Here is an 18,322-nt window from a genome sequence, read left to right as displayed (position 1 = left end):
TTGTTTTATCAAGAAAGGAAAGTGGTACCAGTTATTTCATCACAACATTCGATTAATGTACATAAGGCTGAAGTAGGTAATTCTCCTGAGTAGATAGGAATATTGAAATCGAAAGTAGAGCACAACATCACCTCAGTACTACCTAGAATTAAAACATGCATTTAACAATCATCTTTTATAAGAAAAAGAATTTTTATTTATTTATTAATTTAATTTAATTTAATTTAATTTAATTTAATTTAATTTAATTTAATTTAATTATTTATTTATTTATTTATTTATTTATTTATTCTTATGAATAGAATGTAGTCATCTGATTAGAGTTGCATAAGATGGGAAAAAACCGATTGAATGAACGAGATATTTTAGGAAGGAAATTTTAAAAGTTCTTGTTTCCTTTTAAATTTCCTGCAGCTTAAATTGATTTTTAATTAACACAATTGGCATTGATTTGAATACCCATTCAAACCAGTCATCCCTCCTTTATCTTAGTAGAAATTTATAAAAAAAAATGATGAAATTCTCTTTTTAATTATCATAACTTACTTTCAGTTACTTTTAGAAAAGAGATTTAATAATTTCAAAATAAATATTTCAGTGTTTTTTTTTTAAATATATTTATAAAATTAAACGCACATAAAATTGACCTCTAATAAAATTTTGCATGATTATTTAAATAATTTTTAGAAAAAAAAAGTTGAAAGCTGTTGCAATTAAACTAATATATATCAAGAAGTTAAAATGCTATTCTTTTTATACTTCAGCTGTTTTATTGCGTACAATAATTTCTTAATTCCTATTAGTAATAAGCCAGTTTTGCTAACCTTAAAAACTCTCATTATATCCCTTTGTTTAATTTTTTAAAGCGAATTTAGTGAATATTTTAGTAAACACAACTGAAGAGCAGTTTAATGACAAATATATTTTGATAAGTATATTTTTCGTTAGTTTTTTATCCAAATTGGTACTTAAACATTTTCAGGAANTTTAAATATTTATTTATTTATTTATTTATTCTTATGAATAGAATGTAGCCATCTGCATCGAATTGTATAAGATGGGAAAAAACCGGTTGATTGAACGGGATATTTTAGGAAGGAAATTTTAAAAGTTCCTGTTTCCCTTTAAATTTCCTGCAGCTTAAATTGCCTTTTAATTAACGCAATTGGCATTGATTTGAATACCCATTCAAACCAGTCATCTCTCCTTTATCATAGCGGAAATTTATTTAAAAAAAATAATGAAATTCTCTTTTTAATACTCATAACTTACTTTCAGCTAATTTTAGAAAAGAGATTTAATAATTTCAAAACAAATATTTCGGTGATTTGTTTTAAATATATTTATAAAATTAAATGCACTTAAAATTGACTTTTAATAAAATTTTGCGTGATTATTTAAATAATTTTTAGAAGAAAAAAATAAGTTGAAAACTATTGCAATTAAACTAATATATATCAAGAAGTTAAAATGCTATTCTTTTTATACTGCAGCTGTTTTATTTCATACAATAATTTCTTAATTCACATTGGTAATAAGCCAGTTTTGTTAACCTTAAAAATTCTCATTATATCCCTTTGTTTAATTTTTTAAAGCGAATTCAGTGAATATTTTAGTAAGCACAACTGAAGAGCAGTTTAATGACAAATATATTTTGATAAGTATATTTTTCGTTAGTTTTTTATCCAAATTGGTACTTAAAAATTTTCAGGAATTCCCAATAAATGGCACCCTATTGCCAACTCGATTCATTATTTTATATATATGTCTACCTACTTTACATTAACCACATAATATTCTATTGCATGCGTCTACTAGATTACATAGTATTTATGTTTTTCATTAAAAACTCTTTTGGAAAATTTTCTCCTGAACAATGTGGCTTACCATTATACCACCCTTCAATTCAAAAAAATTTTTCAAAGAATCTTCCCATAGTTTGAGATTGAAGGCCTTTTTGGTACTTTAAATCAATCAAGTTTTTAACAAGGATCTCTTTAAAATATTTTTTAAGTTGATTTCAGGACATTTACAAAAAAAAAAAAAAATCTGACTTGATTGTTATAAGTTAAAAATCTGACTTTACTGTAAAGTTAATAAAGGTATCTTCAGTGTTTGAAGTATACAATATTCGACTATTAATTTCCAAGTCTGACCTAATAACTCTTGAAAACCTCCTTATTTGCTATAACGTATTTCAGCCGTAAATGCAAAATTTCAGAAACAATTTTATAAGTCTTTGTTCAGAATACTTATTAGTTCTGACGTTGGGGTCTTCTTAAGAGGATACTATATCACGAGAGAACATTTCATAGCAAATTCGAAGAAATTCGAGACAAATCTTTTACAATATTCTTCAGAAAAATCTTTTGAAAACTTTTTTATTCGGAAATATTTGCTAAAGAAACAAGGATTAAAGATGACATTAAGAACATCAAAATTGAAGAGTATTCTGAAAGGGGACTGTGAAAGAGGACCAATGTAGAGATCTTCCCTTCAGACAAATCTCGCTGATTTGGAAACATTTTCTAAAGGTACAAGGTTTTAGGATGTCGAAGGACAGCAGAACATTCCGAAAAAAGGGCTTTAAAGTGAAGAGCAATATGAGAACCAATAAGAAGATTAATCATTCGCTATATTCTTCAGACAAATATCTAGCAAACTTTTTAATTCGGAAACATTTGCGAAAGGATTTAAGGATATAGAAGACATTAAAAACATCAGAATTGAAAGGAAGAGAGAAAATAAATTGCTTTTGAGTCAGCCGAGCAAAGAAGTACATTATATCAGTTGGAGGTGACTTCATAACAGCTTAAATAGGTATTTATTTCACATAATAGTTTCAGTATTTATTATCTTGGAGATTTAAATTAATAACTGCACCTTGAACATTACTGCCTGGATTTTTTCTTGGTTTCGACTCATGACCTAAAGATTTAATACAAAGTTAGTTCTCCTAATATCCCAATTCCTCTACAAAATAGTGATAAATTCGCAATGCATAAATTACTTTACGCATGCGTATTATGCACACGTATTATGTAAATACATAATACGTATTATGCGTATTTGAACATACTTACAAATGATAAGCAAAAGTTTTTACAAATCTTTTAAGATGTTAATCCGTGAGCAAGAAATTCTTAAATACTGTGGAGGAGAGGATTTTTTTTTCAGATCCTGAAAAAGTTTTAATTTCTTGGAAGTGAGAGTTTCAGAAATAAGTTTTGAGATATTTTGTAAAGAAAGTGGCACTGATTAATGAAATCGCCTAAAAATTTATAATTGAATGAAACCTCAGTCAACAGATCCTAAAAGAGAGAAGGCCTACACCATAAACGAGAAATCCATTTCTTTAGTATTTCGAATGTTGTGAACAACTTTATTATTTTTCATCCACTGTAGCTCGAATAATCTGACAGTTTTCTCTTTAGCTTCCCACTGCGCAGTTTTAGTTCATTCCTCCAGGCAGTGCAAAGGCCTTCTCTCTTCTATAAAGAGTTGACTTATCTTTGCTTCATAATGATTATTCGTAGTGCAGTGATGGAACCCCTAAAAGATAAAACTGTAGTAAAAATTTGATTCATTATTATTCAACTTTTCAATTTCCGTAGCTTCCATAAGTTAACGCCATCAATTATACACGTTTAAAACGGAAATCATCTAATAATTTATTTTAAAAATAATAAGAGGAAAGAATATTTTGCTAACTTTAAACAATTTCGATTAATATTTTATTTTTGATCACTATCTCTTGCATTTTAGGTGTACTTTTTATCACTATTAATGTTTAAATAAAAGTAAACTAAATTCCAAATACATTTGTTTTAGTGTTAAAATTTCGGGTTCAATCTTTAACACTAAAAAGACGCATTTTGTGTGCGATCGCTTTCTTAACCACGCATTTTCAATAGAGACAAAATCTGAAAATCTGAAATCTCAAAAATTAAAACAAAATTTATTATTTTCAAGATGAAATCCTTAAATAAAATAAAAATTCAAAATTATCACCGTATGCAGCTGAGAATGCAGACTTCAACTTCAATTCTTTATAGAAAAAGTCAAATGAAGATTTCTTTACAACACTTCCTCCAGTTTTTATAAGTCTCAAGGAATTTAAATTGTTCTTTGAAGCTAAAAGAAAATTTCCTTTGATATATAACACTTGTTGCCAAACACTAATTTTAAAAACCATGCAACATTTAAAATTATGGATGGTAACCGTATAGAGCCAGCACCTCCTAAAAGAGAGAAGTCCTCTGCACGGTTCAATTTAGTAGTCCAACGTAACGAACATAAACTGCGTAGAGGAGAATTAAGAAAGATGTCACTACATTCGGTCTAATAAGCTGCGCAGTGGTGGAAAATACGAAAGAGGATATTACATTTGGACTACTAAAGGATCAAATTTCTTGTTTAGAGTAACTCGTGCTGAAGCCTTCTCTCTTCTAGAAAGTATTGATAGAGCATAAGCAAGTGGCGTTTGTGGCTGAAATTATAAAAAGGCTCAGAGAATACTATCTCCGAATAATTTTCACGCCAAAACCTTGAGTTTAAGCCATAAAAATATTCTCTTTGGATCATGGGTTAGAGCTCTCTTGCCATCAGACTAAACATGAAAGGTTTCTGTGGTTTTCCCCCACCGTGTGACGCATATACTAATAATTCTTTACAAATAATTCTTGATATTAATTCATATTATTAACTAATAGAACCTGTTCACACTTCACCTCAAAATTGGAACATTGGAGGAAGAGAGTTACTTCCGGTTTTCGGAAACTTGTTGATTACACTTGATTAATCATCCATGAAGTGTATTAAAAACTATGAAGAGGTTTTGAGGATGAGATGATGATGGTTTTTTTTTTTTTTTTTGGTAATTTGCTAAATTATTCCCCGTTTCTTTTCACTTTTAAAGTGTAAATAATTTTGAGTTTTGTAACGCAAAATTCATTTTACAATTTTGCGTTTAATTCACAGTAAATGCACTTTTTTTTATTTTGAATCGAATCAACAATTTCGTAAAAAAAATCAAAAACACGTCCTTCATAGAATTTTACTCGATTATTTATTGGTTTACTAATATTTTAGTGACTAATTTCAAAAGAAATCAAAATATTTCAAAACAACAAATGATCTATTATCTACTTTTCGTCTTTTTATACGATATATCTTTTCTGTGACCTTTATTTTGGCGAGAAAAATCATAGCTACTCCACTAAACAAAACAAGGTGTGTTGTCACATTACATATTTCATGTTATGTCTTTGTATAAAGATGAAGTTGGCGTAGCTTGTAATGGAACGAATGAATTAAAAATAAAATTTGAATTTTTGACAAAGTTCTAAACTGAAAAGTACGAATTTCGGACAAATCTAGACCTCAAATTGCTTAATAAAGTAAGTTTTGATAAAAATAAAAGAAATTATTTCTTTATATCTTTAAACAATTGTATCTTGATGAAGTGTGCAAAATTTCAATAAGATCGGTGTTTTGATAAATAGTTTCAATAAAAGAGTTTTTAACTTTCCCTCCCGGTCGTTCAAAGGAATTGCTTTGATTGAAATCATATATAATTAGATTTTTTTTCGAAATTTTAAAATCCCTTAACCTAATAAAACGTGAAATGCGTCAGGTTAAAATTTATAACAAATACCAATATTGCATACAATTTGAGGAATTTTTAGATACTATAAAAACTTGACTTCATTAGAGAGTTGAAATCATTTGATTTGCATGTAATTAAGCCATTAATCTTTAAATTGTTAGTTATCGATGTAAAGATTTCGTATAAAAAATGTAGCGAAACTGAGCAAGACATATTTAATTGAGCAAAAGTGTTTTTAAGGAGGGTTAAATGAAATTAATTTTTATTACGAAACCTACTTAAAATAAAGTTACAGATCTTTGAAAATTACAAAGAATAGAGACGATGGTATTAACAATTGTTTTGTAAATGTAACATAATTTTCGATTGAAACTAAAATATATGGTCAATATTCTATGATGTTGTTGATATTCTTAGTTCTAAGGGATCACGGTGCCAGTAAGCAAATTTTAAATATCGACTTATCCTTTTTACTAATATAATACTCCTATTTCCTCGACTTGAGAACAGTCTAAACACAGAATCGAAAAGATCATTAGAACAAAAATTATTTGGGTGTACATTTAAAAGACTTCCCTGTTAACCAAATTTTAAAAAAAATGTTAGAGACTATGTCAGAATCAATTGCGGTGTCATTTTATGTACAATGATTTAAGAAAATCATTTTCTGGATCTAGTTACGAGTAAAGACGTTGGAAAACACTTCTTTGCAAAAGAACTAATCATGGACAGAAGATTGTTGAATCTTTGTGAAAAGAAAAATAGCTAAAGATAAATTTATAATTTATAATGTTTGAAAAATCGTATCACAACATCATTCAAAAAAAGGGACTTAAGTAATCAATTCATCACCACTCCCTGCCAAAATGAAACCAAATAAACTCTTTTCAAATTAAATTTTTTTTCATAGTTTTTAAGCAAGTTCTTTTTTTTTTTTTTTTTTTNTAGGCATCTCATCATATAATTTTTGATAAACGCCATAACACCATACTACATGTTTTGGGAAAGGCTGTATCATTTGGTTTTCAATCACTTTTTTTATGAAATAACTTTTACCACTACCTGTTGGACCTGCGAGGACAGCTGTAAAGGGATGTTTGAACTTCAAAAGATCCATGATGAATGAAAAACTCTCGTCACCTCTATTTATCGTTATCTCTTATCACCACATGAAGAGTTCAATCCTCAGCAATAATTATATTTAAATTAAATAATAAAATAGATTTAAAGTTATTTTATTTCTGACATTCCCTCATAGATGGCGCCACTAGAGTGAAAGCAGGATATCATTTATTTATTATGTAATAATTAACGCGTGTATGGTCAGTACCGTTGCCACCCAGAGAAAGTTATAATAACATTGAGAGGGGCAGAAGTAATTATTTAATAACTGTCAAAGGTTAAGTGAATATCGATGAAACTGTAGAATGATATCGTCATCAAATCCTTTTTATTTATACACGTGCTCAGAATACAAAAGTTAAACTTATTAACACATATCTAACCAAGCATTCGTGGGTCAATGGTTATGATATCCAACTACTGAGCCACGAAGGCTTTTTAATGGCGCGAGTTCGATCCTCAGCCTTAATTATATTTAATAAATAATATTAAAACAGGTTTAAATATTAAAATAGATTTAAAGTCATTTTATTCCCACATAGATGGCGCCACTAGATCAAAAGCATGATATCATTTATGTGTTATGTAATAAAAGATGACGTCATTACTTCATAATATACAATATCTCCCCAAATAACAAAGTTTCTAAGTGTTGCCATCCTTAAAAACTAATATTAAAATTAATAAGTGTTGCCACCCTCAAAAAACTAGTAAATTAAATAATAAACAGAAACCGAAACTAAAATCGAAACTACAGGCGGGCAGAAATAAGTATACGGGCAGAAATAAGAAACTTCCGGTCCATAGGAGGGCAGAAATAAGCAACTTCCGGTTGTAGGCGGGCAGAAATAAGCAACTTCCGGTTGTAGGTGGGCAGAAATACGCACCTTCTGGTTGGGGCAGAAATAAGCTCCGGTTGACTGTGACGTCACTTCCGTTCCTTATATCCCCCTGTATACTACTACGGATCATGGGTTAGAGCTCTCTTGCTATCTGGTTAACCATGAAAGGTTTCTGTGGTTTTCCCCCACCGTGTGACGCATATACTAATAATTCTTGATATTAATTCATAATATTAACTAATAGAGCCTTTTCACACTTCACCTCAAAATTGCAACATTAGAGGAAGAGAGTTACTTCCGGTTTTCGGAAACTTGTTGATTACACTTGATTAAACATCCATGGAGTATATTAAAAACTATGAAGAGGTTTTGAGGATGAGATGATGATGGTTTAATTATTTTTATTTTTTTTGGTAATTTGCTAAATTATTCCCTGTTTCTTTTCACTTTCAAAGTGTAAATAATTTTAAGTTTTGTAAAGCAAAATTCATTTTACAATTTGGCTTTTAATTCACAATAAATGCATTTTTTTTTATTTTGAATCAAATCAACAATTTCGTAAAAAAAATCAAAAACACGTCCTCCATAGAATTTTACTCGATTATTTATTGGTTTACTAATATTTCAGTGACTAATTTCAAAAGAAATCAAAATATTTCAAAACAACAAATGATCTATTATCTACTTTTTGTCTATTTATACGATATATCTTTTCTATGATCTTTATTTTATCGAGAAAAATCCTAGCTATTCCACTAAACAAAACAAGGTGTGTTGTCACATTACATACTTCATATTATATCTTTGCATAAAGATGAAGTTGGCGTAGATTGTAATGGAACGAATGAATTAAAAATAAAATTTGAATTCTTGACAAAATTCTAAACTGAAAAGTACGAATTTCGGACAAATCTAGACCTCAAATTGCTCAAGTTCTGATAAAAAAAAAGAAATTATTTCTTTATACAAAATTTCAATAAGATCGGTGTTTTTGAAAAATAGTTTCAATAAAAGAGTTTCTAACTTTCCCTCCCTGTCGTTCAAAGGAATTGCTTTGATTGAAATCATATATAATTAGATTTTTTTTTCGAAATTTTAAAATCCCTTAACCTAATAAAACGTGAAACGCGTCATGTTAAAATTTATAACAAATACTAATATTGCATACAATTTGAGAAAATGTTTAGATACTATAAAAACATTACTACATTAGAGAGTTGAAATCATTTGATTTGCATGCAATTAAGCCATTAATTTTTAAATTGTTAGAAATTGTTAGTTATCGATGTAAAGATTTCGTATAAAAAATGTAGCGAAACTGAGCAAGACATATTTAACTGAGCAAAAGGGTTTTTAAGGAGGGTTAAATGAAATTAATTTTTAATACGAAACCTACTTAAAATAAAGTTACAGATCTTTGAAAATTACAAAGAATAGAGACTATGGTATTAACGATTACTTTGTATATGTAACATAATTTTCGATTGAAACTAAAATATATAGTGAATATTCTATGATGTTGTTGACATTCTTAGTTCTAGGGATCACGATGCCAGTAAACAAATTTTGAATGTCGACTTATCCTTTTTACTAATATAATGCTCCTATGTCCTCGACTTGAGAACAGTCTAAACACAAAATCGAAAAGATCATTAGAAAAAAAATCTTTTGGATGTACATTTAAAAGACTTCTCTGTTAACCAAATTTAAAAAAATGTTGGAGACTATATGTAAGAATCAATTGCGGTGTCATTGTAGTTACAATGATTTAAGACAATCATTTTCTGGATCTAGTTACGAGTAAAGACGTGGGAAAACACTTCTTTGCAGAAGAACTCATCATGGACAGAAGATTGTTGAATCTTTGTGAAAAGAAAAATGGCTAAAGATAAATATATAATTTATAATGTTCGAAAAATCGTATCACAATATCATTCAAAAAAAGGGACTTAAGTAATCAATTTATCACCACTCCCTTCCAAAATGAAACCAAATAAACTCTTTTCAAATTAAATTTTTTTTCATAGTTTTTAAATAAGTTCTTTTTTTTTTTTTTTTTTTGCCTTTCCTAATATTTGGAAATGCGTAATGTGTGTAAATGCATTCTTGCTGCATACCATTCACACACCTCTATCGAAGTCGATAGAGAAAGAGAATTTGATTTATGAGTTTTACGTAGAAGAATATATTTCACTAATCAGAAAATAATTCCCCCTAGAAGAAACTGGAGGTGCGCGAATCACATGCAGTGAAATAGCTCTTAAAGCGGTGTTTCTTCAGGAGACCAAGCAATTGTTAGTACAAATGTGATAAATCATGACGAATTTACTGAATACAAGTACCAAACATACTGAAATAGAAGTATACACGTCATATTTCTGTCAACTTTACACCAGTGATATGTAAAAGCATCCAAAAAGCTTTTTGTTTCATCTTACATTTTTTACATCACCTGATTTGATTTTATATCAGAAATGTTCAGTCATATCATTGGTTAACCTTACTTGGTAAATATTTCTTTTTCTCCAATTCCTCGAAAGTTGAGGGAGCAATCATAAGGTTTGTGATTTTAAATTCATCAATCATGTCCCATAAATAAGTAGGACTCAATAAGTATGGAAAACCTTCATGAAGAACTACAGTTTGTCCCAGGAATAAAAGACTCGCACTGAAGCACCATGATGCCCAACCAACCTGCAGGAAAATAGAAGTTTCGATATTACAGTTAATAGAGGAAATTAAAAGACCTTTTTTTAAAAAAAAAAAAACTTTTTTTTTATTATTACGGAAATAGACACAGCTCTAAATGCGTGCTTACAAAAATGGAAACAGCTTGTAATGCGCGCTTTCGAATATAGACACAGCTCGAAATTTATATTTAAGAAAGGGAAACATAGCATTTGATTCTATTTTTTAAACTTATTTTATAAGCATTTTTCTTATTTTATAAGCATTCATAAGCATAAAAAGAAATAAACAAATGAATCCAAATGTGACATAGTCCCTTTTCCATAAGTAACTTAGTACAGTTTATTGACTTAGTTTTTTTTTTTTCAAGCCAACCGCTGTTGTTTCAAAGTTGCCACGGGTGCTATAAATTTATAATTGTGATAATAAATTTACGTCGTAGGAATTTAGAGTTTTAAGCTCACTTTATTATTTAGAGTTCTGAATGTAAACACAGCCCTGAAGACTTACATCTGTAATAAGCTTAGCCACCCTTACACCTCGTTCTTCAATATGTTTCAAAAAAAGATTTATGTTCGCAAAGAAATCATAATAAAATTAAAAGAGAGCTATTTGGATAAAGGAATGAAGAGCATAAGCATAAGTAAATAATATTATTTTATGTGTATACAGTTTTAGTGAAATTTTTTGAATGACATTTAAATTTTTTTGTCAAGAAACAAAAAGATTTTCGTGAAGCAATTATAAAAGAGGGAGACGATCAGACAAGGGATTAGTAAATATAATAGCAAAGATTAGTGAGATTCCTAGGAATCTCACATATTGCTTCTATTGCTTTTCGGCCTTTTGCATCATGTTTTTAAATTCTATGGATTTTCAAATTGTTTTTAAATCTAACAACGGCATAATTTGTTTTATGTAATTTTTCAGGTGGTTTCATGTCAGTTAGTTTTTACTTGTTGACATACAAAATATTATTTTAATAAAATCTGTCATGATTGGGTTAAAGCAAAATCTGGTAAACGACGGTTATAGATGTACTTTCCTTCAATATATATTTTACTGAATACAGCTATTGAAAAAGAATTTTTCCCTAAAACCTCATACAGTTTTAGTTTGTTACTTTTTAGCATTTCTCATATGAGCTTTTAAATTCTGCAGGTTTCTCAATTCTTCACAAATATAACAAACAATTTTAGAAGAACATTAAATTGATTTCCGAGCTGATTTCACGTCACTTAATATTTATGACCAGACAATATTTTTTTAAAAAGTGACGTGAGTGTTAGTGTGTTGATGATTTCATATTGATGATTTGTTCCTATTTCATATTGACTCTTCCTATAATACAATTTGGTCACGAAATCACGGGTATTAGAATCAGATACAATGTAGTACTGGAATCAGACACGATTCGGTATCGGCATCAGTTGCAATTCGTCCTCGAAATCAGATGCAATTCGCTATCGAAATTAATCACAATTCGATATTTAAATTCCACGCAATTCGGGATCAAAATTAGACAAAAAGCTGCAATGATCAGATCTTGACAAAAATTGGTATCGGAACTAAGCACAATTTGTAATCGGAATTAAACATCGAAATCTAGCATAATTCGATATTGAAATGTGGCACCATTCGGTATTGGAATTGGGCACAATTCGGAATTAGTAACAAATCAAGGAGTTTATAAAAAGTGATTCGAAATGATTTTTTTAAAGGTGATTCCAAACGGAAATGAGTTCTCATTAGATTTCGCAAATGACAATTTGACATTATGCGAGAGCTTTGAAATCGGAGAAGGAATTAGAGAATGAAATGTCTATTTGCTGGTGAACTATTAAGTGAGATGGTCTAATCCTAGTAACTTCATCTAGGGTGATCGCTGTATAGAAACATAAAATAACCAAATCGATACTGTTAGATACGAGGTTAGAGTTAGGTTGTGTTAGAAAGAATAGATAGTGTTAGATACGAGGAAAACGTGAGACCATTTACAATTGTTTTACTATCACAGTCAAACCCCGTAATAGTGATCATGGTTTAAAGTGAACTCCCGGATACAGTAAACGAAATTTTGCTCCCGTGCCTTGATTTACACATATATTATATTTTGTGGATATAGTGAACCAAAAGAAGGGAGGAAATTGGATATTATGAATTTTTTCTATCTTTGACTGATTTTTTTTCTCATTTTTTTGGTAATTTTGAAATTCCTACGTTAGACACATAACGATTTTAAAAATCATCTATTGATTGGAATGTGGCCATAACCATTTCTTCTTGTTTGCTTCTTCTATCTCAGTTTCCCATCATCAGTTTAATTTAAAAAATATATTCCGTGTAAAAAATAAAAAAAAATCCGAATTCACTCAGAAGAAAAATAGTAACATCATATTATCTAAATATATACTGACTATTAAAAAAATATTATAAGCTTAATCTAAAAATGCAAACAAAACTAACTGTTGGAACTTCAAAGACCTGCTTTCAAATGAATTAACTATACAGTGCACTTATGACGTAGCACCTTTTAGGACCTAGAGGAATGAAAGTTTTAGAGAAAAACCGTCCGAGGATAAAATCAGCTGTAAATCTACGACATGTAGTCACGTAATCAGAATCCACGATGCATCCATTCTTGCCAAAAATCGGCAATCAAATTCAGAGCGTGTCTTGGTGGTCTTGAGGTTGCAACATTCGCACCACGTATATCGTATATGGATGCCATTTTAAAATGGATCGCAGAGTTTTTCATACTGTCGAGCAACTCACGTAACATCGATCGAACACTTGCTGAAGAATAGCTGGAACTGTAGAAGCTCTTTCAACCACAACAACAGCGATTTCCTAGACAGTTTCATCCACAACTGTTTTCCACCCTCTTTCTGGCAACACACTTAAGTCTTCAGTCTCTGCAATGTTTGTAATCATCTTGTTCTAACTGTTCTCAAACATGGGCCTTTGTCACATTCCCTTTAAACGAAACGATGATATTCACGCAGTGCTAAGTTATTGCTGCCGTTCTGTTTAAACAGTTTTACCAGTACAACTCGATCTTTCTTCTGTAAGGGTATGATTATGGATGACAAAAATACGCTGAAAATTTCTTATGGCTCTAATTACTAGTCTCTTTATTGGTTTGACTCATTTTCATAAGAAAGTGTGTTTTTTTAATCAAAAAAGGCCATCTGGTAGTCAAAATTGCAATTTTTATTGCAGAAATCTTTTTCCTATGGTTCATACAACGTATATACCAAGTTTCATTAAAATCTGATGGGCAGAACGGGATCAGAATAGGGTCCTTTCAATTATAATCTCCCTTTTCTATTTATGTTGCATATAATAACCTTTTGAAAGATATGATAGTGGAATTTTTAAACCTTAATTTTCAAATCATTGTTTGATTGGGAAATGTTACGTCGTATCCATAAATAAGGGTTAATTTTCTCACAACTCAACAACTTTCAAAGAGAGTCAAAACTAAAAGTATATTCATCAAGACTTCGAAACACTTTTAAAATGCGTTATGCAAATGCATGTAAAAAATATTTTTATTCCTTTGTGAAAATTCTTATTATTTACCGGGAAAGTATTGCATAATAAATTTTCTTAAATGTAAAAAATATCGAAATTTTAATGACCTAAAATTTTATTATTAAATTTGTTTGAAAATCATATTTTATTCTTTGTAAAATATATCGCTTAAACCAGGCAATTATCTGATAATTCCCGAATAAAAATGATGTTTGTAAAATTAAACTAGATAGGAAATTTTAATGTGTTCAATTGTCGATAAAAGTGCCTGAACCCATTGCCCTTTCTCCTCTCCCTTTGAACGTCACTGAATAGAGATAATCGTAGAGATAGTGTATGTATTAGAAAGGCCCCTGGCCTCGCAGTAGCGGTCCACAAGAGAACGCTTGGTTAAAGCGTTTGGTTAGTTTTGCTAAGAATGAAATGTTCACCATCCATAAACTGTCCCAGATTACAGAGACATCAGATAGGACTTGAAACTATCAAGTGTGAAACGGTGCAAGTGTTTCGGGAGTCAGGCACGGCCAGTGACGAGTCCTAACTCAGCCACTATTTTATGTCACTGGAGCCAATGAAGTTTGAGATATCGATCTTAATATTTAATAATTTCTTTTCAACTTTGATAAAATTGTTGAAAAACATAATGTGAATATTTTGATTTATGTGTTAATTTAAAATTCGAGATATTTAAGCCTAAATTTATATTTTATTGTAAGAACGCTTTTTAGGAAAATAAAAATGCTTTTTTACACATTTTTAATATTATTATATACCTGCGTGTCATAATACTAATTAAGCCCTTTTACTCTAATTTTTAATCTTAAATAAAATTTTATTCAAAAATAATAAATAAAATAATGGTAAACTATTTTTATAAAATATTTTATCGTAATTTATAGTTTACTATTATGTTTCTAAAAATGCATAAATATGATCATTTTAAAATTGAAAAATAATCATAAAAGAAAAAAGAATTTCCAGCATTTATTTAAAAACAATGAAAGCTGCATGTTTCATATAAACTCATAAGAAAATTTAAATATCTATTTATAGAAAAAGAAAAGTTAGTTTAGAAAGTGATAGAAATTAAGTGCAGTAAATCTGATGAGTTTCATTTGAAAGTAAAACTGAAAGACGATTTCTTACGAAAGAAAACTGGCAATTGTTAATAGTATCACAGCATGATATAAATTAAGTGCAGTAAAGATGAGTTTTATTTGAAAGTAAAACTGAAAGACGATTTCTTACAAAAGAAAACTGGCAATTGTTAATAGTATCACAGCATGATATAAATTAAGTGCAGTAAAGATGAGTTTCATTTCAAAGTAAAACTGAAGGACGATTTCTTACAAAAAGAGACTGGGTTTTTTTAATAATCTATCTTTGCTCTGATAAAAATCGATAAAGTTTCATCAGATTTTAATTACCACTTTTGTTTCTTACTCTCATTTTTATATTCATGCGCAACTTCCAGTAGGTATAGATTTTTCACTAAATTTCAAAAAATATTCTTAAAAAAAATAATTAATAAAAAAAACATATTAAGAGTGATTACAACGGAACATCACATATTTTCAGAACGAAATAAATTTCAAACTTACAAGATCTCAATCTTTGTGTAAATAAATGTATCAATTATATTGCCTTCAGATTAATGTTTATTGGTACAAGTTTATTTGTTATTTATAAAGTCATTTTTTAAACAATAAAGATAAATGTTATAATAATAATTTTTCTGAATAAATGGAAACTTACTGGCGACATAGACAAATAGACATCGTCTCTTCCCGCATCCATATGTATTCCGTAGTCTCTGATCACAGACATAAGAAGCTATAAAAATAAAGACAGACATATGGAACAATAAGAATAAAAATTTATTAGGAACTTAAAAATTTATATCACTTAAAAACTAATAATAATTATCTTAAGTTAATATATAACTTCTTTATTGAGCAGGAATGCTTAAGCGATACAGCATTCATTTTTTGACACCACCTATCCAGAAACCTAAAATTCTGACTGAGGTCATCTAATGATTCGCTAATTCATCTTCTGATTCACCCTCGCTGATATAACGTAGGTTCAATGTTTGAGCTTTTCAGTTAACAGTGGTTTTTTTCATTATTATTATTGTTAATTTCTTGTTCATGCACATTGTAAAAATGGTCACTCGATTATCACGAAACTTTCTTCCTTTTTGACGAAACCGTTTCCTGGTATATGCTCCTAGCAAACATTTCGTCAAAGTGACGAAATAACTATCGTCACCTCTTCGAGGAAATAGATTTCGTAAATTTTAAGATATAATTCGTCATTCTTTTTTTTTCGAAGAAAAATTGCAGTGCCAAATGTTCTAACTTTTTTAATAATCACTTTAATGTGGGCACCATATAGACGGCACGACGCAACAAGGACAGATAGATAAATTTCCCCAATGTCCGAAAAGGGATTCAAACTCCGGATCTTCCTGGTAAAAGGTTGACTCCTTGACCACCATACAAACCGGTCAGCGTAGTCTGTCAGTTTATTTTCCATTCTCTCGTCTTTATTCTAGTTTCATCATTCTAGTTAACACATCTCCCACAATGTACTACGAAAAGGTTACGAATTGAGGAAACATTTTCGTCATACATTTGAGAATTCGCGTTTTGTCGCAAATTACATAATTTCGTGACGAAATGATTCTCAAAATTAACGAAATACTGCTCAAGAATTGCTGAATCATCAAAAGTGAGAGGTTTATTTCTGAGAGTGCACAGCACGAATAATCGGATTTTCACGTATTAGAACTCAACCTTAATGGTTCTAAGGGATGACCTCAAATATTGCAATTAGTGCAGACGATATCTAATGTTACGAAATCAGTCACAAAAACGTAGTTTATATGAATAAATATATCTTTCTTTTCAACGGATTTGGATTCTTGACCCCCTAGGGGTAGCCGCAATTTGAGAAATATGGTCCTAATAGTATGGTTAGAGAGAGGTCCTAAGTTTGAGCCCCTTCAAGTTAATTTTACTTTTTTGTAAGAAAAAAGGGAAATACCTTAAAGATCTAAAAAAAGATTTTTTACAGACATGAAAAAAAACATGTTTAATTAAATTAAAGAATAGATCAATCTTGTAATTGAAATTTTGGGAAGTGACACAGTGACAAATATTTCAAATTCATATGATGATCATGGCACCACTTAACGTTAAAAAAGTTAAGTGGATGTTACAGTCTTGTTATCATTAAAAATTACTCTAACAACAAATGTAAGCTGAGAAAATAATTCTCCAATACCAAATTAAGAAATATGAATTTTAATCCGTACTCAAAATTTATTTCATCTACTTTTTGTTAACGATCCTCCAGAAATCTCTGACAACCCTCAAATACACCTTTCTAACATCCTCTTCACGGAACACCTCTACACTAAACACGTTGGGAACCTATGTACAAGAATTAAAAACTCATTTTTTTTAATTTGAAACTTCAAATAAACAAGGATCAAGCAAGTAGCTGGAATGATTTCAAACGTGTGAAATACATCTAAGTTATTGACGATAAAATAAATTCCTAGAGAATATAATTTTTCTATTAATCCTTCTTTTAAATACTTATTCCGGTTTTGATGAATTCAGAAAAATCTGTCGAAAACTTATATTTCAAATGCTTTCAATAGTATGTCTTCTTAATAAATAAATAATAATGTTTTTAAATCTTATTTGATAAATTGACGTGCAGAGCCGGCAATAGGCTGGCGCAGACAGTGCAGTCACTCAGTAGCGTAAGGCCTTGCCTTTATTAGGAACTTTTTAAAAATTCTACAAAGTTGTTTTCAAGAAATAGCCTGGAATTTTTCGAGCACTAGAAAACAAAAACGAAGCTTTTAGTTTTGGAATTAAAAAATAAAGAATTAGCCTTTCTTATCCTGGAAAGGAAATTAAAGAAAAAATGTAGAACCTCATTATAATGCATTCTTCTTCCTTATTTAGAAAAAGAAAATACAGTCAAACCTCAATAAAACGGATTAGAAGGAAAATTCAAGATATTGAAAATCGAATGTCTCAATTGACTATTTGAAACAGTCCAATCAAAATAATAGCAGCACTATCATTTAAAAAGTTATATAGAATGTATTTATTTAAAAACAAAAAAGCAGTTGCTTCAAACAATGTCAACATTCTTGCTCTTTCGATTGATTTTACATTTTACTGAAATTCTCTGCTTAATCATCTTTTTTTACTTCTGTTCTTTATTCAGTTCAATTCTTTTATTTTAGATCTCCAGATCTTGTTATCTCTTTCAATATTTTAAATTTTTCCTCATCACAACACACACTAAAACATTAATTTCCACACCAACTACTTCCTCATAAATATCAATTTGTTTTGAATTTATTAAGTTAGTGAGTCTTACCGATTTTATGAGCAGGTATCTTATTATATGCATGCATATTACGTGTCTACTATTTTAGAAAATAATGATCAAGGCAGCTTCTTTTCCATCGTGAGAATCATTTTCTTAAGAGTTTCAA

The 18,322-nt window shown here is 29.5% G+C and overlaps 1 protein-coding gene across 2 annotated transcripts in view; it reads right to left on the bottom strand.

The window, feature by feature from the left end:
• The window catches only part of LOC107446337 (acetoacetyl-CoA synthetase), a 73,453-nt gene that overhangs the window by 19,315 nt on the left and 35,816 nt on the right, over nt 1–18,322 (bottom strand). For both annotated transcript variants that reach the window (XM_071187490.1, XM_021147617.3), the window contains exons 10-13: nt 15,553–15,630; nt 10,077–10,266; nt 4,012–4,134; nt 29–142 (exon numbers count right to left, since the gene is read on the bottom strand). In XM_071187490.1, coding sequence (XP_071043591.1) covers nt 29–142; nt 4,012–4,134; nt 10,077–10,266; nt 15,553–15,630 — 505 coding nt within the window. The remainder of the gene's footprint in view (nt 1–28; nt 143–4,011; nt 4,135–10,076; nt 10,267–15,552; nt 15,631–18,322) is intronic.

This window comes from Parasteatoda tepidariorum, chromosome X1 (genome assembly GCF_043381705.1).
Source record: "Parasteatoda tepidariorum isolate YZ-2023 chromosome X1, CAS_Ptep_4.0, whole genome shotgun sequence".
NCBI lineage: Eukaryota > Metazoa > Arthropoda > Arachnida > Araneae > Theridiidae > Parasteatoda > Parasteatoda tepidariorum.
Note: the sequence above shows the minus strand (reverse complement) of the source record. Positions and strands in the feature narration are given on the sequence as shown.